The sequence below is a fragment of the Ziziphus jujuba genome, chromosome 1 (genome assembly GCF_031755915.1).
Source record: "Ziziphus jujuba cultivar Dongzao chromosome 1, ASM3175591v1".
NCBI classification, from domain to species: Eukaryota; Viridiplantae; Streptophyta; class Magnoliopsida; order Rosales; family Rhamnaceae; genus Ziziphus; species Ziziphus jujuba.
Window position 1 is genome coordinate 15,565,078 of NC_083379.1, and position 24,699 is coordinate 15,589,776.

At 32.4% G+C, this 24,699-nt stretch overlaps 2 protein-coding genes across 2 annotated transcripts; one reads left to right on the top strand and one right to left on the bottom strand.

The window, feature by feature from the left end:
- The first annotated feature begins 1,259 nt into the window (after positions 1–1,259).
- Positions 1,260–3,311, top strand: LOC107419227 (mitogen-activated protein kinase kinase kinase 18). The gene has a single exon (XM_016027971.4). It carries the CDS (start codon positions 1,800–1,802, stop codon positions 3,294–3,296), a length of 1,497 nt encoding a protein of 498 aa, XP_015883457.3. The 5' UTR covers positions 1,260–1,799; the 3' UTR covers positions 3,297–3,311.
- Positions 3,312–23,291: 19,980 nt separating this feature from the next.
- LOC132805429 (uncharacterized mitochondrial protein AtMg00810-like) lies at positions 23,292–24,035 on the bottom strand. Its single transcript, XM_060820392.1, has one exon. It carries the CDS (start codon positions 24,033–24,035, stop codon positions 23,292–23,294), a length of 744 nt encoding a protein of 247 aa, XP_060676375.1.
- Between the last annotated feature and the right edge of the window lie 664 nt (positions 24,036–24,699).

Genomic DNA, 24,699 nt, shown 5'->3' on the forward strand with positions numbered 1-24,699 from the left:
AGTTTGGCATGCGAAGAAAGCCACTCAATCATTGGGTTGCTTCGAAAGAACGCACCACGACACGACACACATACTCTCTCTCTCACGCAAGCCGTCATACAGTCTGTAGCCGTCCAAAACTTTAACCTATCAAATTCTAACTATATATTACAAGCTGTTTGAGAATTAATGGACTTGTAACGTAGCTGACTGGTTGGTGTGGTATGGTGTGTGTGTGTGTGAGAATGTGAGTTATGGTTTTGGCGGCTTTTGGCTTGGCTTTTTGCCTTTTTATCTTTAATCTTTTTCGGCAACAATATCCTAACTGTCATCTCTCAACTTCTTAGGAGTTAAGACCCCGATATCCTTTTGCTTTGCTTTTTGGGTGTTGCTTACCATGCCACACCGGCCCTTTTTCTCTCTCTCCTCCTTTCATTTTTTTATTTGCCTTTTTGCATTTTTCTTACTTCATAAGCTTCACTTTATTTACCACACATCCGATTCCCTTTTGACACAAAAGAAAAGGCTCATGATGAGCTAGCTATGTATGATTCTTTGCTTAACTTTCCAATGACCCAAATGAAATCTCCGCAAACTTTTCTATGCTTATTACTCCTTAGTTTTTTTTAGTACAATTGTTTACAATAAATTTCCCCTATATTGGTATTTTAAACTTATAAAATATATTTAATTCAAAACTAGATTTTAAAAAATTTTAAAAGTTTAAAGTATTCAATTAAAATTTTATTGAAATCTATATAAATTTAATAATATTTAATTTATATTTTAATATATTTTTTAAAAATTTATTAAAATTTAGATATATTTTATTAATATTTTAATAAATTTAGTGCAATTTATATGAGAAAAATAATACTTCTCAAATCCATCCTCTATGCCTCATATTTCATTAGATTTGTCAAGAATTCCTATGAAATCTAGTTAAATATCATAAAATTTTTTTACAATTTGTTTTTAAAATCTATCATTTCTTTCAAATTCATTAAATTTTAAATTATATATATATTTTTTATTGTAAAGATAAATAATTTATCAACTCAACCAACATCTAATACAATTTGGTTCGATAGTTTTTAAATTCCACTAATTTCATCCAAATATAATTAATGAAATTACAAACATCCCTTTTTCCTGGTAATCCAAACTTTTAATATCCCTCAAGCCTACAATACTAATTGTATGTATATTATACCAATAATCCAAAACTGCAGACTTTGTAACGAAGTCAATCCAAAACTTCAAACAATTAGCTGTGAAGTTTCAAAACATTGGAATAGACCATTCAATTATTTAAAACAAAATAAGGAAAAAAAAAAAAAGTTTTCAAAATCCATTGTATATATGGTGATCGAGCTAACATCTCCCCTGGCAATTTGTACTGCTTTCGAGTGAGCACGTGACAGCACATGATGTGAAGAATAATTGATGGCTAAGCTAAGTAACGGCAGGCCAATGCTTGTCAATCATATCAACCTTTCGCCACGTGGATGCCTCTAAAGAGGGCTTGAGTATAGCGGCCGCCCATCGATCAGAAAGCCAACAAAGCAAAAAAGTAATAGAAAAATAGTTTAAAACATAAAATAAAGCCATAGAGCTTCTTGGCTGCGTATGACCAATCACGCTCTGCCAAAACCTGCCAAACAAAGATTGTTAATTTGCCAGTTTTCCACCACCGTCCATTCCATTTATATATAAGCTCCTTATTCAGCTTCCTACCAACCAAAAACCCACAAAAAAAAAAAAATTTCTTTTACCCATTTTCTTCTACTTCTCTCTGGTTAGCTCCTCTTCCTACCAAAATGGAGTCTTGTTGGAGTAGAGGTCCAATCATCGGCCGTGGCTCTACTGCCACCGTCTTTATCGCTATGGCTAACGGGTCAGGCGAAGAATTCGCAATCAAGTCCGCCGACCTTTCGAAATCGGAATTTGTTCAAAGGGAGCAAAAGATTTTGTCTTCTTTAAGCTCATGTCCTCAAATTATAGCATACAGAGGATGTGATATTTCGACGGAAAATGGCCGGGTTCTGTACAATCTTCGCATGGAATACGCAGCAGGTGGTACGCTTTACGATGAGATTCGCCGGCAAGGTGGGTGGCTAAAGGAGGCGGAAATCAGATCCTATACGAGGCAAATTCTGATGGGGCTACAGTTTCTTCATTCTCGAGGAATAGTGCATTGTGATATAAAGGCCCAGAATGTTTTGGCCACCGAAAGGGGAATGATCAAAATAGCTGACTTTGGTTGTGCTCGGCGAGTCGTTGAGGTGCCAGCATCTGATTGGGTGCCTATTGCTGGGACCCCTGTTTATATGGCCCCTGAGGTGGCTCGTGGGGAACAACAACAATTCCCTGCTGACTTGTGGGCTCTTGGATGTACAATCGTAGAGATGGCTACAGGGAAACCTCCCTGGACCGATGAATCCGACCCAGTATCAGTCCTTTACCGGATCGGGTTTTCCAACTGTGGACCGGAGATTCCATGTTTCATGTCACCGCAAGCTAAGGACTTTCTTACCAAGTGTTTGAAGAGAGACCCGCTAGAGAGGTGGTCCGCAAGTGAGCTTCTTAATCATGCTTTTCTTGAGGAGCCCGAATTCTGTACAGAGGAAAGTGATATTTGTAAATTGGATAGTCCGAAGTGTGTATTGGATTATGGGTTATGGGAGTCGGAGTCAGAGGAGGGTTTAGAGAAGAATCCAAGTCCGACCCATCAACGATCCACAAAATCTCCTGCGGAAAGAATCCGAGGATTGAGTGAAGGCAGTGAGATGTGGGGTATGGGAATGGACGATTGGGATGAAGAATGGGTGACGGTGAGAGATATTGGTAAGGAAGAGCGTACGTTGGATTCTAATGACCTGTTTAATGGCGTAGACACAAAATGGGGCAGAAAGGAGTATGATTTGGATTCTCCTACCCCCACCAAATATTCTACTTTCTGGGAAAATTATATGGGTAGCAGAGGCAATGCCAATATTGCTAATAGTAATAGTAATAGTAATAGTAATAGTAATAGGGATTGGCAAAAAGTGTCTTCCATGGCCTTTGAATGCATCAAAGATGTAGTTTGTGGTTGCCTCAATTTTAATGAAAAGGAATTATGGTTTTTTGTGCATGTTCAGTTCACTTCTTTCTTTTGGGCTTGGGCTACATTTCATATAGTTACCCAAAAAAAAAATAGAAAAATAAAAAAATTCACATTTCTTTCTTTCCTTTTTTTTCTTTTATTATTATTATTTTGTGAATATTCATATTTCTTATTAGACAGACACGGCTTTAAAGTCAAACTTTCGTAACTTTTACAAGCAGACAATAATTTAGCACATTAACATTCGTCAGAACCATTTATCCAAATGTTTGGGCAGTAGAAGGGATTGATAAGATGTAAGAAAGATTTTCATCTGTTAACATTAGATTTTTTATTTTTTATTTTTTTAATAAAGAATCTACTGTCTCTAAATTCAACAGAAATAGAGTCTTTATTTATCTATCGTAGTTAGTTCAATCGGAATTACAATTTACGTCCATACATGGATAATTGTGAGTTTAAAATAAAGAAAAAGAGGAATTGTCGTAATTGATAATGATAATAAAAAAGCAAGTTAGTATTTATTTGAATCATGAAAAAATTAATAATAATAACATTGTGTTTCACCTAAAATAGGCTTATAAAAATCTTTTTTTTTTTTTGGTGATAAATTTGTAACCTTTTTTTTATAGACCAGATTTAAATTAGATTTTTTTTTTTGACCTTTTGATCATATTGAAAGTTGAAATTTAAAATTATATTTATTAATTATCTAATCTTAACAGAGTTATTTTTTTAATTAAAATTTTAGTATATTATTAAATTCATACTCAATATGTTTGAATTTTAAATTATAATCTTTTATAAGATTCAAAATCTAAAAAAAAAAATATTTAATATTAAAATTATTAGATCATTTTAATATGAGCATGACTAATTATATATATATATATATATAATTATACAAATGAAGGTAAAATAATAATTTAGTCAAAAATATTAATAAGGATAAGGTAGATTTTTAAGTCAACCTTCCACTCCTACAATTAACCAAAAAGAAACTTTCTTCCAACAGTTAATAGTAAGGTGAACTTCATTTAAACCTTTTTAATTTTACCTTAATTATAGTTAAATTTTCTGCTTTTATAAAACCATCTGTTAGTTTTTTTTGTTTGTTTAGTTAATTTTAACAGTTAAAGACCATAATTGTATTTTTATAATATAATTCAATCGTAAAATGTTAATTTTTATTTTTTCTTTGGCCTTTAACTATAAAAAATTAATATAGTGGTCAATTTTGATAGACATAGAAAATTAATAAAGTTAATAATGTTTTACCAAGTATGAGATTTAAGTGTAACTATGGCAAAATTGAAAGAGTTTAAATGAAATTTGTCTTTAATTCTAATGGTGTAAATTGATAGTTTTCTAACCTAGTGATGATTTTCAATGTAAAAGGAATAATTATATTTTTGTCAAACCTCATAAAGTAGATGAATTTTTTTTCCTTAAGTTTATGATTTTCTACACACCACGTTTTAGGTTTAATCCAACTATAAATTTTACTCTCTTTGTAATTTTTTTTTTGGTGATTTATTATTATTATTATTATTATGTGAGGGTGACAGGCTGTGGTTTGGGATTTAAGTTTAGGGCATCAATTTATATACAATTCGTGTATGGACAATGCGATGCAATCGATCATTTATTATCAAATATCTAAAAAATATTTTATGGGACGTATATGCTTTATTTTATCATCATCATATGACATTACACATATTAATTGAAAGTGATATAAAATGATGAGGTGCCACCATTATTTACAAATTCTTCTCTATGTTCAAACCGTTGTCTAAGAAACAGTGGCCAGCCTGATGTGTAACATTCACTTAAACTATTTTTAACTTTTCAATTATTAGTGAAGAAAGTATGTCCAGAATTTCAAAATTTGATTCCACCAAATTAAACAACGTGCCATGACAATAAAAACGTAAGCATACTTCAAGCATTTTCTATTTAGGTAAAAACAAAATAACAAGAAGAAGAATGGTTAGCACCTATATATTATTATCGAATTTTGTGACATTAATTTGGACAAGAAACCTCTCCATTTCCCTTAAAAGGGGAGGATTTCAAATTGGGTTAACTAAATTGTGCTACATCATTTTTTAGATCTAATGGCTATAGTTATTACATGCCATCAGCATTAATTTTAAAACAATCTCATTAGTCATTAATTGGTGTTAATTTTCTTATATAATGTATAATTAGATAAATCAATAAAATATGCCTACCCACAATTTATTGCTAATTGATTACTTTAGAGAAAAAAAATAACGATTACAACAATTTCCCCCACTATTTTCAAAAAAAGAAAAAAGAAAAAAGAAAAAAAAAACCAATTTCCCCCACATCCAATGTTTTGGATCCATGACATTCTAGAAGTGGACGTGAGTAGCAAACCAACAAATTCAACTTCACTTAATAAAAAAAAATTACAAAAATATAATCAAATTAATACATAATATTTTTTCCATAATAACTCTTTCAATATTGTTTAAAATTCCTAGGTTCGTTTGATATCCATATTCATTATGTAACACTTTGGATAAATTTAGAAAAAATTATAGTCTCAAAATTTTGAGAATTCATTCATATTTCACAATCTTGTGCATTTAGATCCTGTAGAAATATTTTGTGATTGTTTTTTCCTAAAAGTAATTAACTAGTAGTTTAATTTTGTATAAACACATTTTATTAATTTATTTTTAGTTCTAAATTATATAAGAAAATTAGCACCAATTAATAACTAACGATATTTTTTCCAAATTAATAATGATAATATGAAATAGAAACATGTTATTTGTCACTTCTGATGATAATAACCATTTTATGTGAAAAATTTTAATTGAAGTATTTAATTTTATTATTTTTTATTTTAAAATTATAAAAATGAATCCTTTAATGATAACCAATTAAATTGTCATTTGATATGTAAGTTTTACTGGTGATCATTAATGAACGGTAACAAATAGCATTGTTTTATGAAATAATTGTTATAATTATTTAAATATGAGATAACAAAATATACAAAAACAAAAATACAGTTAAAAAAAATACATAAATTGAAAGTTTATAAATTTGGCACATATATGTATAGTACGTTATAAATTAAAAAAATTTGGTTATTAAATATATATATTAAAATTTGTCATTTTTAATATATATATATATATATATATATGATTAAAATATAAACTATTAGTGATATAATAATAATTTAATATATTAAAAAGTCAAAAAAATAAATAATTAAAAGAATAAAATCAAAAAAAATTATACACATTTTTTTATGTTGTTGGAAAAGAAAAAAAAATAATTGAAATTATGTTGTTTTCTTTTTTTTTTTCCCAAAATACGTGCTTTTTTCACTTGTATTCTGTGGCAATACATTTAATATTTGTTTTAAACATTTCCTTTTAAAAAAATGCCTATTTTCCCGTACATTTGAAATCGATACAAAAACGGAAGTCTTTTAAAAAATATATATGTATGCATACTATTCGCAAATTTACTAAGATAAATATAGCTACTGTATCTATAAAAAAAATGATGAGGGACAATTTGGTTAATCCAATTTGAGATCCTCTACTTGAAGGGAAATAGAGAAAAACCTTGTCCCATATTTTATATAAATGGTAAAACTATCTATATAAGTGGTTATGATCCCCCATGAAAGAAAAAATAACATAAAAATTGAAAGCTATATAAGGACATGTCTGATAGTGCTTTTAGAGCTCTAATAAATGTTGCTAAAAAAAAAAAAAAAATTGCTACTCTTTGGCTTAAAAATGTAAGAAGAGTTAAAAAAAAAAAAAAAAAAAAAAAATTCCATGTGCTTCTGAAAAAAGGCACCAAGATTGGTAGTTTCCAAATAAGTCCTGTAGGGTAAAAAAAAAAAAAAAAATAACACCCAAGGCATCAACTGAAATACCATAATATTATAAATAACTTTAAAAGAGCTTTTTTATTGTGTGTAAGCAAACATTGAATCAGAATGTTAAAATCTAACACCCTTTATATGATTTTAAAGCTGCTTTGTAAATTGTAAAGCTCATCAAATAACCAGCCTAACTATAATTTCATGAAACACATAAATATTCAAAAATTCTTCTATATTTAATTTTAGGACTTTCAAAATTATTACCAAACTAAGGTTTAGTTTAGTATTATTTAGATTCTAAAAAAATTAATATTACGTTGAACAAAGAATCGACTTTAGCTATGTTAAAGAAAGAATCATTTACGATAATTTATGTTAATAAAAATAATGTAAGATGTAGAAGTTACAAATAATTGTTTGGTAACTTATTAAGTCGAAAGATGATTCTATGCATACTACAAACTTTAATAACCATACTAAATTCTATAAGCCCTCACTTTTAATTCAGTTTTTACTATTAATATCAATAAATTATACCTTATTTACTCTTAAATAATAATTAAATACATATACTACATTGTCTTTACTCCTAATTCCCTTTTATTGCCTTAATTCCCCAATTGGTCGCGTCATATTCATCTCCAACCCTATGAGCACATGACTTAATCTAGTTGATTGGATTGCCTAAATTATGAGTCTTATATGCTCAGACCGATTTAAATTGTTCATACTATTATACCGAATAACTTCACATATTATTAAGTTTCCATGTATAGAATTTGAATTCAATTATCTTCTTTAGTATACATAATCCATATGAGTCCTAATCATATATGCTATAATACTAAATCTAATTATTTTCTCTAACATATTTAATCCAGAAGGGTTTATCATCTTGGATATTTATGTTACACCATCCTAATTTAAAATATATAAGTTATTACCAATATATATAAAAGCTTTTTTATTTCAAAAAGATAACTTAATAATAATATGTTCAAAATTCCATCAAAACCTATATATATATATATATAAATATATTTTCAATATGTATTACTCATAAGAGAAAATTACATTGATACTCTCTAAAAGATAGTTAATTCAAGTTAAAAAGGGTTAATTCTAGTTAAACTCTCAGCTTTCTACCATTTCACTGACACCATTTATTTCAAATGTTATTAGTTTTTCCATTTAAAAATGAATTGCAAAGACAATAATGCCCTTAATATTTATTCAAATAATAATTAAATAATTATATTATATAATGATAATATAAAATATCTAATAAATCAATTTTAGTAGACAATAATCTAAAATATCTAAAAAATTTATAAATATGGTTTTCATTGGACACAAGAAATTCCTTATTTTTAAAGCTTCTCTTGGACTTTCGGCAATGAACTGAGACGTCGGGCTCGCCCCGGACAATTAACGTCTACTAACCTGAACCTAGGGGAACGGAATTTAAAAATATGAGATGCTAATTATCTCAGTGAGTAACTCAATCTATATACACAATTATGGTAATAATAACAATCATAGTATACTTGGTTAATCAAGAATAAATAAATGATAATAAATTGAAAATAATATTTTCCCTCAAAACTCTCACCGTTCACTCTGTTGAAAAAGTTCTCCTTTTAAAACATTTTCGCAAAACCCAACATTTTATGCCCCAAAAATCTAGAAAATATTTAATTAATAAATTGCAAATAAAAGATAATAAATTAATAATCCAAAAAATTTAGTTAGAAATAATTAATAAAAACAACATTAAATATATTCTTAATTTAAATACAATTTCAAAATATTTATTTTGAAAATCATGTTCCGAAAACCACTTGATGCACCCACTATATACCAGTGGTGCCAACGGTATCCAGCGTCCCGAGCATAGCTAGATAGGAGGTTAAAAAGAGAAATCGGCATACGATCGCGTGGCATCCCACCGCGCCGCTGTAAACAGGCGTCCCGGCTATGGAGGAGCGGCCTGCCCTCATCCGATGGCAACCACAGAACAACCCCATAATCACCTATGCGCTACTCACACCCACCTACGCACTCATCACATCCACCTGCGCGCTAATCATATCCATGTATAAAGAACACCAGTACGTGTATGGTGCATCTAAAAATCATAAAATCAATATATTTATTTTCAAATCTCAAAATCTCATAAATACCACCGGACTTATTCCATCCAATTAAACCCGTAAATTTTCCACAATTCCTTTATAAATCATCGTCATAAATCCGTTGCACAATTTCTATCAATTTCCAATCCATCAACTTTCAAATGCATCAATTTTCCAATCCACAATATTTAAATATGTAAGCATAATTTTTAAAATAATATCCTTAAATCCTTAAAATTCAAGATAGGCATAATTCCATTAAAATCCCATAAAATTTCCAAAATTCATAAATCCATATAAATGCATTTTTATTGCTTGAAATAAACTCATAATAATTTCAACAATAAATCAATAATGTTAAAAATCATAATTTCTTTAAATATCAAATTTTCATAAAATGAATTTCCATAATTTATCAAAATCGAAATATGCTTCGGTGCACACACATATACACATTTCAAATTGTCCAAATATTAGCATCAAAATTTAATTTGCAATTTATCACATAATCAATATAATATAAACATCCAAATATTAAAATATAACGAAATATAATTAATTTGACACCCGAAATTTATTTTTGAAGGTGGGTCACTCACCTCGAGCATGCAATTAACCCAAGATCCTCCATGGGATAAATTGCACGACGTACACGTGTTCCTAGAACAACAATATTACATAACTCAAATAAATTAATATTTTATTCGGGTAAATAATATCCGGTATCTGGGGGATTTAACACGTCAGGACCCGTCCAGAATTCTTCCCCGGAACCCTAGACAAGCCCTGATCCCAAGGAAATACCACCGAACCTTCCAACGGAAAATTCGGCAGCACCTTCCCTAAGGGTAGGACTTACCAAAAATTTCCTGCACTGAAAACGCACTTCTATAATCATCCCCTTATTCCTCCCACAATACTACAATTTGATTCCACCAATTTACAGTACTTCAAAATAACAGTAGCAACCCGGTGCATAAATAATAACTACACGTCCAATACAGTATACAGAGCATTATACAAATAAATGTGGAATTTATATAATGACAAATAAGAAGTAATACAGGATGGAGAGGAAAAAGGGAAGAAATACTTCTTGGACTTTTGGCAACGAACTGAGACGTTGGGCTGGCCTCGGACAATCAACGTCTCCCAACCTGGACCTAGGGGAATGGAATTTAAAAACGTGAGATGCTAATCATCTCAGTGAGTGACCCTATCTACTGTACACCTTTAATATTAATAATATACCAAATAAAGGGATTTAATTAATCAATACCGAACAATTAAATAAATAAATAAATAAACAATTGAGGTAACAATTTCTCTCAAAACCCTTACTATTCACTCCGTTGGAAATGTTCCCCTTTTAAAACATTTTCACAAAACCCGATATTCGTACTTCCCGAAAACCAAGGGACCAAATAATTTAATAAACAACAAATAAATAAATAAATAAATACCCCAAATATAAATAAACTGCAATAAATTATAATAAATAATTTTGTACTCTTTGGGGTTTGAAATTTCTATCCGAAAAAATTTGTACTTGACGCACCACACCATATACCAGTGATGCCCTCCGATATCCAGCGTCCTGAGCACCGACTAGCGGGGAGATTAAAGAGAGAAACTTGCAAACGGCACTTCGGCGTCCCGACAGTACCGCTGCTGAAACCATCATCCCGGCCAAGGAGGGGGGCGACTGTGTGCACTATATAAGACTTGCTTGCCCACGGTCCAATGGCAACTCACGGGAGAAATAATAATACTTGCGCGCTGAACCACATATACATATACCAGAACACCAATACTGTGTGAATGCGTCTAAAATAATTATTAAACCAACCGTACCGTTTTCCAAAATTACCGTGGGAAATATACCAAATTTCTCACTTACCATCCCACATATTTTTATTTAACAAATCGGTACGAAAACATCGATAACAAATAAACCATAATTTTCTTGTAATACGAGGTTCAACCATTAAAATACCGCGGGCATAATTTATAAAATTAAACCACCAACTTAAACAAATATTTTCATAAAATATTTAACCCAATTATGCCCGAAAAATAACACTTAAAACCACATACGATTATTATTGAAATATACTTTGCTCATGCACAATAAATAAATTAAACCACAATAAAATAATAATCGGAAAATTCTTAGTAATCCAAAATTCCGTTTAGTATCAATGGGTAAAAATATATATATAAAATAATATTTTTTCCCGACTATATTTAAATTCCACCACATGAGCATAATTTCAGATACCAATTTAACAGCAATTAAATATAATTAATTATCCCAAAATATTTATTAAAGGTGGGTCACTCACCTGGAGCACGCAATTAAACCATGATCCACCATGGGATCAATTCCATGACTCACCGGTGCTCCTAGAACACAATTCACACACAGTCAAATAAATTAATATTTCATTCGGGTAAATAATACCCGGTACCCGGGGGGTCAAACACAAACGTTATCCAAAATTGACAATTATATGTCTATGGAAAGCTTGTAAGATGAGGATCACATTACCGACCTCCATTGAGTCCAATTCGACCGGCGGTGGCCGGAATTTGATCGGAAAGATTCGGCCGAATTTAAACTTGAGGGATCTCTCAAACGGTGGGGATTTTGGGCAATCTAACCCCGGAAATGGACTCAGAGGGGTCGAAAATGGTGGAATAGAGGTATGGGTCGGGCTGGGTTGGTCGGAAACGGCGAGAATCGTCGGAAAAACTTAACCGGCCGCCGCCGACTTCACCGGCCCGATCTGGGCCCGTCCGGCGGTGACTGGCCGGGAAAATTGGAGGCTGAGGTCGCTGGGAGCTGGGCTTCACTGGTGGCCAGCGCGTGTGGCCGTCCGGCGACTGAAATCCGGCCAAAAGGTCTGTCAAAGAGAGCGGGGGAGAGAGTCAAAGGAGAGAGAGAGAGAGTCCTTGCTGGTTTTTTTTTTTTTTTTTTTATGAGCTCGGGGAAGAAGGAGAAGGGAAGAAAAGGAAAAGAAAAGAGAAGGAGGTGTTTTCCCACATGGGGAAAAGAAAAGAAAAAGAAAAAGAAAAAGAAAAATAAAAAAATAAAAAAAATTAAATAATTAAATAATTAAATAATAATATTATTATTTAAAATAATAATAAAATAATATGATATTACACATGGTTGACATGTGGCACCTCACTATGGTGATACATGGTCACACTTATTTAGTCACACGTGGCACATCGTTACGCTTTTAAAAATAATATTAAAATAACACAGTATTTAAAAAACTCTACAGGTCCATAACTTTCAAACCACATGTCCAAATCGGACGTGCCGCTAGTCTACGGACTCGTATCAACGAACACTTCACAACCATGCATGAGTCAATGCTCAACTTTGCATGAATAAAAAGTCAACTCCGGCACCCCTTGGACAGTTTGGACCTCAACTTGTTTTTCTTATAACTTTCAAACCGTAGCTCCGTTTTCAACGTGCTACTAGTCTACGAACTCGTGCCAACGTGTACTTTGTAACGGTACCTCAGTCAACCTAGAATTCCAATCGAGTCAAAAAGTCAACTTTTGACCCCTTGGTCAAAGTCAAAGTCAAAGTCAACGGTTAACAGTCAATCTCGGTCAACGTACAAAAATTCTGACATGGTTCAGGACAGGGTGTTACATTTAACACAAACATTAACTAAAATTTGTGAGTAATATACTGAAACGAAGCTTATGGAACGAGGATCGCGGATTGAGGCTTACCTCCCGGAGATCGGACCCATGGTGGTCGGGATCTCGTCGGAAAGCTCTTAGAATTCAAGTCTTCGATTCTCTCAATCCTTCACAAATTGGAGGAAAGCGACCTCGGATTTGGGTTTAGGGAGGTCAAATTAATGGGAAAGGATAGGTGGGGTGATCGGAAACTCACCGGAATTGGGTTTTCCGGTGAGCCGCCATGGTCATCGGAATCCGCCACAGCCGGTGGTGCGTCCAGTGGCCACTAGCTGTGAAACTTGGTGAAGTGGTAGATCTGGTGATGGGTAACTCAATGAGACTGGCAGTGAGGCAAACAAAGGTCTGGTTTGGGAGATATCGACGAGAGAAGGAAATCGACCACTTGCCGGAAAATGCCCCGATCCAGGAGCGTCGCCAGCGATCTGGTCGTGATTTTTAGCTGGTCGGCCGGTTTTTAGGTGGGCTTCAAGCTAGGTTGGCATGTGTGGCTTAAAAGTGATCGGACAGTGGTCAACGATGGTGGCCGGTGGTGGTGGCTTCTCTCCCTCTCTCTTTCTCTCTCTCTCTCTTTCTCCTCCCCTCTTTCTCTCTCTTCCCCCCAGCTCACGTGTTTTGGCCAAAATAAAAGCCACCTGTGGGTGACACTATTCATTCACAGGATTGGCTAAAAATATGACACGTGGCACACACTGTTCATTCAAGTCAAAATATATTAAAATATTACGGCATTCGGAAAACTTTGCATGTTCATAACTTTCAAACCATATGTCCAAATCGGACGTACCGCTAGTCTATGAACTTGTATCGACGAGTACTTCACAACCATGTATGAGTCAAAGCTCAATTTTGCATGAACAAAAAGTCAACTCAGGCACCCCTTAGACAGTTTGGACCTCAACTTGTTTTGCTCATAACTTTCAATCTGTAGCTTCGTTTTCAACGTGCTACTAGTCTATGGACTCATGACAACGTGTACTTTTTAACGGTGCCTTAGTCAATGTAAAATTCCATAAAGAGCAAAAAGTCAACATTTGACCCCTTCTCGGTCAAACCCGGTTAACCTTGGTCAAATTTTAAAAATTTCCGATGTATTTCGGGACGGGGTGTTACATTTTATATAGAATTTATGAATTCCATAAAAATTCATGAACTTTTTAAAAATCTATAACTCTTTTAAAATCTATCAAAGTCCATGCATAACACAAACTATTACCTAAAGAAAAATTTCACAAATATAAATTAATTGCGATAGCTATATATGGTTTCCTCTACAAATTACATTTTGCAATAACATGCATTTATCATTCAAACACTTCAATTCTTTCTTTTTCTTCTTTTAAAATGTAATTTCCAAGCGTAAGATTTGCAAAAAATGTTCATTTAAAGCATAATTTCCAGGTGTAAGACTGGTTGAAAATGGCTCGTGTTTTTTTCAATGAAAAGCATTACTTCAAAATTCTACATATGCAAATCTCTAGGTGTAAGACTTGGTGAAAATGACTCATGTTTTTTTCAATGAAGAGCATTACTTCAAAACTCATGTATGCAAATCTCTACTCTGAGAGAGAGAGAGAGAGAGAGAGAGAGAGAGAGAGAGAGAGAGAGAGAGAGAGAGAGAGAGAGAGAGAGAGAGAGAGAGAGAGAGAGAGAGAGAGAGAGAGAGAGAGAGAGAGAGAGAGAGAGAGAGAGAGAGAGAGAGAGAGAGAGAGAGAGAGAGAGAGAGAGAGAGAGAGAGAGAGAGAGAGAGAGAGAGAGAGAGAGAGAGAGAGAGAGAGAGAGAGAGAGAGAGAGAGAGAGAGATAAACTAGGAAAATAAAATAAAATTATCAATGCAACCCATGAATCAGAAAAGAAAAAGGAAAAAATATCAAAGAAAAAAGAGTGGGTGAAATTTTGAAAAAAAAAAAATTGTTCATTTAAAGCATAATTTCCAAGTGTAAGACTTGGTGAAAATGGCTCGTGGTTTTTTCAATGAAAAGCATTACTTCAAAATTCTACGTATGCAAATCTCTAGGTGTAAGACTTGGTGAAAATGAATCGTGTCTTTTTCAATGAAGAGCATTACTTCAAAACTCACGTATCCAAATCTCTACCGAGAGAGAGAGAGAGAGAGAGAGAGAGAGATTTAGATTGAGATAAACTGGGAAAATAAAATCAAATTATCAATGCAACCCATGATTCAGAAAAAGAAAAAGGAAAAAATATCAAAGAAAAAACTTAAAAGAGTGAGTGAAATTTTGAAAAAAAAAAAATGTTCATTTAAAGCATAATTTCCAAGTGTAAGATTTGGTGAAAATGGCTCGTGTTTTTTTTAATGAAAAACATTACTTCAAAATTCTACGTATGCAAATCTCTAGGCATGAGACGTGGTGAAAATGGCTTATATATATATATATATATATTTTTTTTTTTCAATGAAGAGCATTACTTCAAAACTCACGTATGCAAATCTCCACACACACACACACACATCAAATTATCAATGCAACCCATGAATCAGGAAAAAAAAAAAAGGAAAAATATCAAAGAAAAAACTTAAAAGAGTAAGTGAAATTTTGGAAAATGGTTGAAATGGGAGGTTAAATAAGCTTATAAAAATCTCTCTTTTTTTTTTTTTTTTTTTTTTTTTTTTTTTTTTTGGTGGTGACAACTACATATCAAAGGAACTTGCAAGAGACTAGCACTATTTATTTCATTTCACCATGCCCTTGTACTATAAATCAGCAGTGTATAATATGGAAGCAATAGTTAAGGACTCGTTCGTTTTATAGCAGATGTAAAAATAAAGCACCAAATGCAAAAAAGAAAAAACCCAACACATAGATTTTTACATGGAAATTTTAGATGGGAAAAAACACGTGCAACTACCATTACCTCTAATCATAAAAATCCACTGAAAAAATGACAGTTATACAGCACACAGAATCTAAGTATAAGATATGATACTAAACATCCCTACCCATTGATATAATGGGCAACTTGATCTCCACTCCTATTAACAATGGTTATGCTTCTAGTCCATCGCAATGAACACTCCTCACAAATGTGTATGTTGCTCCAACTGTCTTCTAGACCACCCTTTCAAAGGAATAGCTTCACCATCATCTTAATGGTCTTTCTTGCAACAATACAGCTTCACTACTATCGCAATGGTCTTTTTCGCAAAGGAACTCCATCTTTAAGATTTTGTTGTAACAAATCTTAAAAAGAATCAACAAGTGTGTGGGAAAGCAATTGTGTTTAAAGGGAGAAGAAACTTATGGTTCACATAATCTAAGTGAAAAAATGAAAGACAGAGATCTAAAGAAAATACTCAATTAAACTCATATAAAACCGAAAAGAATCATTCCATGATGAAAGTGATGAACCAAAAAGTGCGTAAACTTGATTTATAAGGTTCTACATTTATAAAACCATAAGAAAACTTTAAAGGCAATCAATGGAGGGTTTTAGGCTTATGTCTTTCAACTCAATCTTTAAAAAAAAAAAATTTAAAAAAAGATTTAAACACATCTAGAAAGCATTGTTCGAACAATAGTAAATCATAAACAGGAAAATTACACATATCAATGTATTGTTCGAACAATATGAAATATTGTTTGAACCTACCACTAAGAAAATAACATGTGGCAGAATGTTGTTCAAAGGATATTAGACTCACAAGTCACATTTGACATGCGACAAGTCACAACACTGGTATTATTCGAACAACACATGGTGTTGAACAACACATACTATGTTTGAACAACACTAGTGTGACATTCGAATAATATTGGTGCGATGAGTGTTGTTCGGACAATACTATACATTATCTGAACATTAAGTCAAACTTTGGTAAACCTATGTGTTTTTTTACTTCTAAACTTTGTAAAAATCATTTCAAACCAAAACCAAAATACTCAAAGTATAACACCAAGTAAAATATAAAAATCAATGAAAACAAAAAAGTGTGGAACAGTGTGCCTGACCACCTAATAATCAGAAAAGATCTTTAAGTCACTTACCATTCCTAGATGAGATTTTTTCACAATGCTCTGGACAGATTAAGACTGACCACTTACAGTTTAGTATTTTGAATCATAAAAATTACCAACATAGATTTTTAGATCTAGAAAAATCAGTGAGAAAAAAATTGGACACGAATGAATTAATATGACTACCTCTTTAGATCTAGGAAGCATCTTGGCAAGAGGTTGACAAGAGATTGGATTCCTTACTCATTTTTATCTTTCTAACATAGATTCTTAGTTTTGAAGAGGAGTTCTTTATGTAACTAGTCTTGTTTTGGTGAAATTGTGCAACTGGTATGTAACAGAGGAAAAAAGGAGAGATATTGCTTGAGAAGGAAAAAGGAGAGAGAAATTGTGTGATTATCCTTGTTATTTAATATTATTTTTTTATTAACTTTCTTGAAATTATATGAAATCTCGAAGGATGTTTATGAAATTAACCATTCTCACAACTTATTACTCTTTTATATTGTAGTTACAAGATATGATAGGAATGAAATACAAAACTAATAATTTGTATCTCAAACTCATTAAATATAATTTTGAGCTAATCTTACCCATATTTGAATCACATCTCACATAGAACCCAAGGTTCTTTCCATGAAATGATAAAGATGCCATAACCAATTTTGAAATAGATTCACTTTCTGAATGACATATTTGGTTCTGCAAATCCCCTTCCACACAGTTGAGTCACCTATCCTTGGCTTGTAATAAAGAGAGTTTCATTTTGCAAATATTCTTGCCTTAGTAAATAAGTCCACAATCTCTCTTTTCTAAAAGTGATCTTCTACCCCAAGCTTCACTAGAAGACCTATATTAGTGATCTTAAATAAACAAAAACCCAAATTGTTATAGTTCTTTGTTTGATAAATATGTTTCTATGTTTTGAGGGCAAACGGTTGGCCCCCAGCTTTAAGCTCTACCAAACTTTCATACTAAAAATCCATGTTCCTTGTGGATTATAAATATGCCATTACCAATTTTGACATAGGGTTCCCTTGCAAATATTTCGGATGTTGTAAACCCCTCTTACACATAACAAAGTCACCTATCTTAGACTTGCAATCAAAGAAAGTTCCATTTTACAAATATACTTTTCCTTAATAAACAAGTCAAAAAACTCTTTTCTTGATTAGTGAGCTTTATACTCACTAATCTAGTCTATTTTGACTCAATTATTTGTTTCATGTGTTTTTGTAGACAGAGTTTCAATTGTGAAAAATGAAGAATATTTACTCCATTTATGGAGTTTTATAAGCTATTTTTTGGAAGTTTTCATTTGGAAGTAAATGAAAAGTAAGAGATGATTATTTTCAAGACATTATGTTAGTTTTCAAACATAATTTGAAGCACCAAGCCTTATCATAAGCCATGAAAATAGTCAAATAAGAGCTTCAAAACCTACTCTTACATGGAGATAAAGTTTTGGATGTGCACACTCTCAAAAAGAGAGAGCACATGCCATTCTGAGGTGCAACATTCCCTTGGAAAGCAAGGATGGCATGCCTACTCTCTTGAGAGAGTGGCCATGCCAATACCACACTCTTGTACCAAAAATTGTAGCTTGTACACACCTAGACAAAAGGTGCACAAGTGATGCGAATCTGCCATAACCCGCTCAACCAACAACCCCTGAGGTGCCAACCTGATACGGATGAAGACCGGGCCGATCACTAGTGCTCAAGCTACAAATTTTAAGGACAATGTTGCTGCCTTTATCCAGGGAGTAATTCATATACAAAAGGGCTTGTCCATACCCGAAGATCCAAGACCTATCTTGAGCATACAAGTAATGAAAGTCGGTACGGACCCGGGTAGCAGTTTTGGTGCATGAATTGGTTCCAATGTTTCATGAATTCAATACATATGTCTAAGAGGACATGGAATCAAGTCAAATCAGCTTCGAATTCATCCAAAACGGGGTTGTACGGACAGTTAGTAAATTTGGCCTGTTTTCGCTGGTTTTACTGTATTTTGCTGAGTTGGCTTTTTCTCTTTCTTCCAAGTAAGGGAAACATGTGGGACTTCATGATCAGATTATTTGGAATCCTAAAAAGCATATTGAAGCTGATTTGGAGCTCAAATTGGTCAAAAAATGGTCAAAGTCAACTTAGTTAAAAAAGCTAGTGTTTTAGTTTCCTAATTTGATTCTACTTTTTGTTTTAGGAAATTACCATTCCTTTTTTGTTTTTATTTATTTATTTGCTGGAAAAATAAGTTTAGGAAAGTTATTATTTTATTATTTTCATTGTAAATTAATTAATTCCTAATTCAAAATAAAAGAATTAATTAATCCAAATTAGATTAGGAAAAGAGTGAGAATTTTAGCCACCATAGAAAACCACTTTGTATGGCCAATTTTTTCTTTGTTTTTAGGGTTTATTTCATGACTTTGTAGCCTATTTAAAGGCTTATTTTTCGACAAGAATTAAGCTTGAATTTTATACAGAAAATTATTTGTGAGATTGAATTCTCTTTGTTCTTTTGAACACCTAAAACACCATTAGTGAATGAGTGTTTTAGTTTTAACTTATCAATAGGATTTCCATCACCTGTTGTGACGTCTTTATTATATACTAAGGTTTCTAATCACAGGTTGGTTAGAGGTCAAGGTGACCATTAGAACTTAAATATAATTAGATCCGGGCTAATATAATATGGGTTTAGGAGTAGGTCATCCTAGCTTCGTATCAATAAGCCCAATAATTCATTTGCCTTAGATCTTGGCTACTTGGAGCCTAAGTCTTGTGTTTTAATGAAGCATGTGACTTGATATGGACCATTTAATCAAAACCTAAGGGCGATTAGATTAAAAGAGGTAAAGCCTTGGTCTTATTTTGGAGATGAAGGTTAGGATTTTTCATTAGGGAAGATGCAATTTCAAACAAGGTAAATGGATGCTTGAGTTTTTTAGATAGGAAGTTCATACTTAGAGAGAAAATATCTAGTTCTCAAGAGAGCTTTTGGGAAGATGAACATATACCATCAAATTTAAAGAAAGAAAATGTCTTTTAGTGAGAAGAGTTTTAGGATTTAAAGATTAATTTTTTAAGATTAATGGGAGCTTAGAGGAGCTGTCATCTTTTAGTTTTCTCTAATCCTTCTACTCTTTCTCTTAATTTGTTTAAAGATTTTTTAATATGTATAAAAATGAATATTATTATGGAATTCTCAGCTTTGATCTAATTGAACATTCCACTTCTACTGGTGGACTTGTCTCTCTCTACTTATTGTCCCTAATTTAGTCACCGCATTTAGTATGAGAATTTTTTTTCAAAACTTTCCAAAAGATCACCCATCCTTGAACTAATATTGTCTGAGCATACTTAACTTTAGAGTTTTTTTTTTCAAAACTTGAAGCTAATTGCTCTGAAAAGGTCTTAATGTTATGAGAATGACTAATATTACATTTAAATCATCTCTTGCTCCACACCTGGACGATATGAGATTGGATATCAGGTAGCCTACCAGTGCCTCTTACACTCGCCCTCACTGATCATCACAATTCATCCCTTTTGAGGTTGAACTTCTTCGTTGGCACATTTCCAATTGAATATAAGTTTTAATACCATATGTAACACTATGCCTTCATTTGCAGACTTGTTACTCTCTATCGATATTGTATCTAATTTAGCTACTGCATTCAATATAAGATTTTTTGTTCTAAACTTCCTAGGAGGTTACCCATTCTTGGACTACTCTGGTTTGAGTACTCTTAACTTCAAAGTTTTTTTTAAACTCTAAAGCTAACAGGTCTAAAAAAAGCTTAGCATTATGAGAGTAGCTATCAATATATTTGAAGCATCCCTTATTCCATAGCTAGGCGATGTGAGATTGGGTACCAGGTAGCCTGCGAGTGCCCTTTGCATCCACCTATATTAGTTGTCACATCTTAGGTCTTAATGTAGCTTAGATTGTTATTGTAATGTCTTAATTAATTAATTATAATGTATTTCTTTTCAATTATTTATGTTTCCTTGGTTCTTATTGTAATTAAACACTAAATTGAATGAGAAATTTATTGGGTGTTGTCTAAATTTTAAGATTATAATTTTGAGAAAGGATAATTGATGAGTTGGGCATTAGGTAGAGACAATTTAAGAGCCAATTGAGCTTGACAAAGCTTTTTAAATCTTGAGTAACCAAATTTCAAGTCTTAAAAGAGTTTGAAAAAGCCATTTAAGACTTAAGTTATTAAAAGGGAGCTTAATTACTTGCATAATTGATAAAAATTAAGAAGAGATTCCAATTTATTATTAATTACCTATAATTCTAGCTTAATTTTAAGAGAGAGAGTTAGTGAAGTTAGGAACTCTTGATTAATAACTAGATAGGAAGGAATTTATAATTAACAATTAAGGAGTTACATGAGATTTAGGTGAAATCAATGTCCTAGATGTTTGAATTCATAGATCCCTCTCATAATCATTATTGTGTGCTTATTCTTTTTAATTGTCCCTAAAATATTAAGTTAGTATTTAGTATATTAGGTTAGCATATAGTTAAGTCATGATTATTATAGTAATTGGCTTAGCTTTGCAAGTCTAAGCAAATGTCGTTAGAACAATACTCTATTTTTCACTTTATAATTTGAGTAACATTTGTATGTTTGTTAGAGAAAAATATAAAAAAAATACAAAAATAAAACCTTGTATTTTATTAGCTTAAGTTTTTACGAGAAGTGTTCAACTTGGTATAGCCAATGATCCAAGAGATTTGGATTCAAACTTAACAATACCATCTTAAAAAAAAAAAAAATTAAAAATACATATAAGAACTAAAAAATAAAAAAATAAAAAATCTAAAAAAGACAAGCTTATATGTGAGAGGGAATGTTTGAAAAAAATATAAAAGAAATAAAAATTCACCTCTTATTAATTTAATTTTTAAAAGAAGTGGCAATTTAACTTACATGCCAAATCAATCAAGTTTTTGATATTTTAACTTTTAAAAGAAGTGGCAATTTAACTTACATGTCAAATCAATCAAGTTTTTGATATTTGTTCGAGACTTAAATTGTGGTCAACTACTTTTTCAAGAAGCAATCTTCCACCCAAGATTTGCTAAAAGAGCTTTATTAATGTTCTTGTATAAAGTAAAATAAAATAAATTAGATAATAATAATAACAAATAATAATAATTATAAAGCCAAACTACGTACCATAGATCTTTCGTTGGCAAATATACTTCGATGATTTAAGAGCAATAAACCGGCTAGCCCCCAGCTTTTGAGGTCCACCAGAACTTTCAGACTAAAAATGTCCTTACAAACTCCCGTATGAACACAAAAAGTTCGACATTGTATAGTTAAGAATGGCCAACACAATCGATTTGATTAGAGTAACTTTACCTATTATAGAAAGGAGTTGATTTTGCCATCCATCCAAAAGGCTTTCAATACGGTTTTTGAGTTCACAAAATTCCCTGGTCTTGCTTCTTCCCAAAATAAGGGAATTTCCCAAATATGAATAATTTTCTTTCACATCTTTTAGCCCCAACAACAACTTAACATGTTTCTTGATCTTCACATTAGTATTCCTTGAGAAAAGAATACTCAACTTCTCATAATTTAGTTCTTGACCTGACCAATAGCAATAAGATTCCAAACATTGTTGAACCGTTGATGAAGTTTTTACATCAGCTCTGCAAATAATCATTAAATCACCTCATAAAGTAGATGAGAAATAGCTGGAGCATACTTTGACAGAACTGCTTGATAATCGAGGAAATGCAAGAAAATGATTAGAAAATGTAGAGAAAACAGAGAGAAGAAGAAGGAAGAAAAATAAAAAAATGATTTTCTGTATTAAATGTTTCTGCTTATAGCAGAAGCTAGTACAGGACATATATTTATAGCACTCAACCATCACACATGCCTATTTTGAAAAATTACAATTATAGCAAGAATATTCACGTGACTAAGCTAACAGCTATAACTACCAAAACTAAGCATGTGACTTCTTTTTTTTTTTTTTTACCTCCATAAGCTAACTTGGAGGGTCTAATCTTAACAGCCCCCTGCAAACAGAAGACAGCTAGAAACTAAAGGCTTCTGTTTGAAAAAAAAAAAAAAAAAACAAGAGACAATAGATCACAATTACTAGTGTGTGAGAGAAACAACATTTAGCTTAGTTCGAAGAAATTGAAACCTTGTTGTCCCGAGGGCCTTAGTGAATATATCTGCAACTTGTTCAAGACTAAGAACATAATGTATTTCAAGAAATCCGTGTAAAACTTTCTCATGGATGTAGTGTATATCAATTTCAATATGCTTGGTTCTAGAGTGAAATACTGGATTCTAAGCAAGGGCAATAGCTCCTGGATTGTAAGCAAGGGCAACAGGATGAGGTAAAACCAGTTGCAATTCTTTGGTTAGCTCCATTAACCAACTCAACTCTGTAGTAGCATTGGCCAGAGCCCTGTATTAAGCTTCTGTGCTATCTAACAACAACAGGTTGTTTTTTGGCACTCCACGAAATCAAATTAGGACTTAAGAGTACACAGTAGCCACTGCAAGATCTTCTATCATCAGGACAGCTTGCCCAATTACTATCAGTAAAAGCATGAAAAACCAGCTTGGTCATGTCAGGAACCTTGAAGTGTAATCCATAGTGAATTGTATCATTTAGATAACGAAGAAGTCTCTTGCATGCATTCCAGTGGCTTGTTGTGGGAGAATGAACAAATTGACAAAGCTTGTTCACAGAGAAAGTGATTTCTGGACGTGTGATAGTCAAATACTGAAGAGCTCCCACAACACTTCGATATTCTTCTGGATTAGTTAAAAGATCCCCTTCATGAGCAGACAATTGATGACCTGTCTGCATTGGAGTTGGAACACTCTTGGCTTCAGTAATTCTGGTCTTTGTTAGCAAATCTTGAATATACTTAGCTTGAGATAAGATTAAACCAGTAGAATTACGATGAGCTTCAATTCCTAAGAAATAATGAAGAGCTCCAAGATCTTTTAGAGAAAATTCTGAGTTTAATCCTTTGTTTAACTCCTCAATATAGCTAACATTGGACCCAGTAATGATTATATCATCAACGTACACAAGAAAAAGAACATGTACGTTTGAATTTCTTAAAATGAATAAGGAAGAATCTGCTATGGAGTTGACAAAACCACGATGATGCAAAGAACACTTCAAACCAAGATCTTGGAGCTTGTTTAAGGCCATAGAGAGCCTTATTTAGTTGACAAATATGAGTTGGATAAGCTAGATTAAGATATCCTTCAGGTTGAGACATAAAAACAGCTTCCTGTAAGTCACCATTCAAGAAAGCATTATTGAAGTCTATTTGCTTTATAGGCCAATTGTATGCTAAGGCCAAGCTGAGTATAAGTCTAATAGTTGTAGGCTTCACAACTGGACAAAAAGTTTTAAAGAAATCAAATCCAGGTTTTTGATGAAATCTTTTGGCAACCAAACGGGCTTTATACTTATCAATAGTACCATCAGATTTGTGTTTTATTCGAAAAACCCATTTATTTCCAACCACATTCATATCAGGAGAATAAGGTACCAAAGTCCAAGTATTATTTTTTGTCAAAGTATGATACTCACTGTCCATTGCAGCTTTTCATTTGTCATGTTGTAAAACTTGGTGAGCATTAGCTAGTTCTGTTTCGAATGAGGAGTCTGGTTGGAAAGAAGTTGCAACTAAATCAGAAGAATTTGTAGACTCATATGATTGAGAAAATAAAGCCTTAGGCTTACTGATACCACTCTTTGACCGAGTTTGCATAGGATGAGTATTATGTTGACAAGGTAAATCAATATATAATCTGATTTCTGGGACACAACCTAAAGACGAAGTAGAACCACCACTAGTAGTATCATT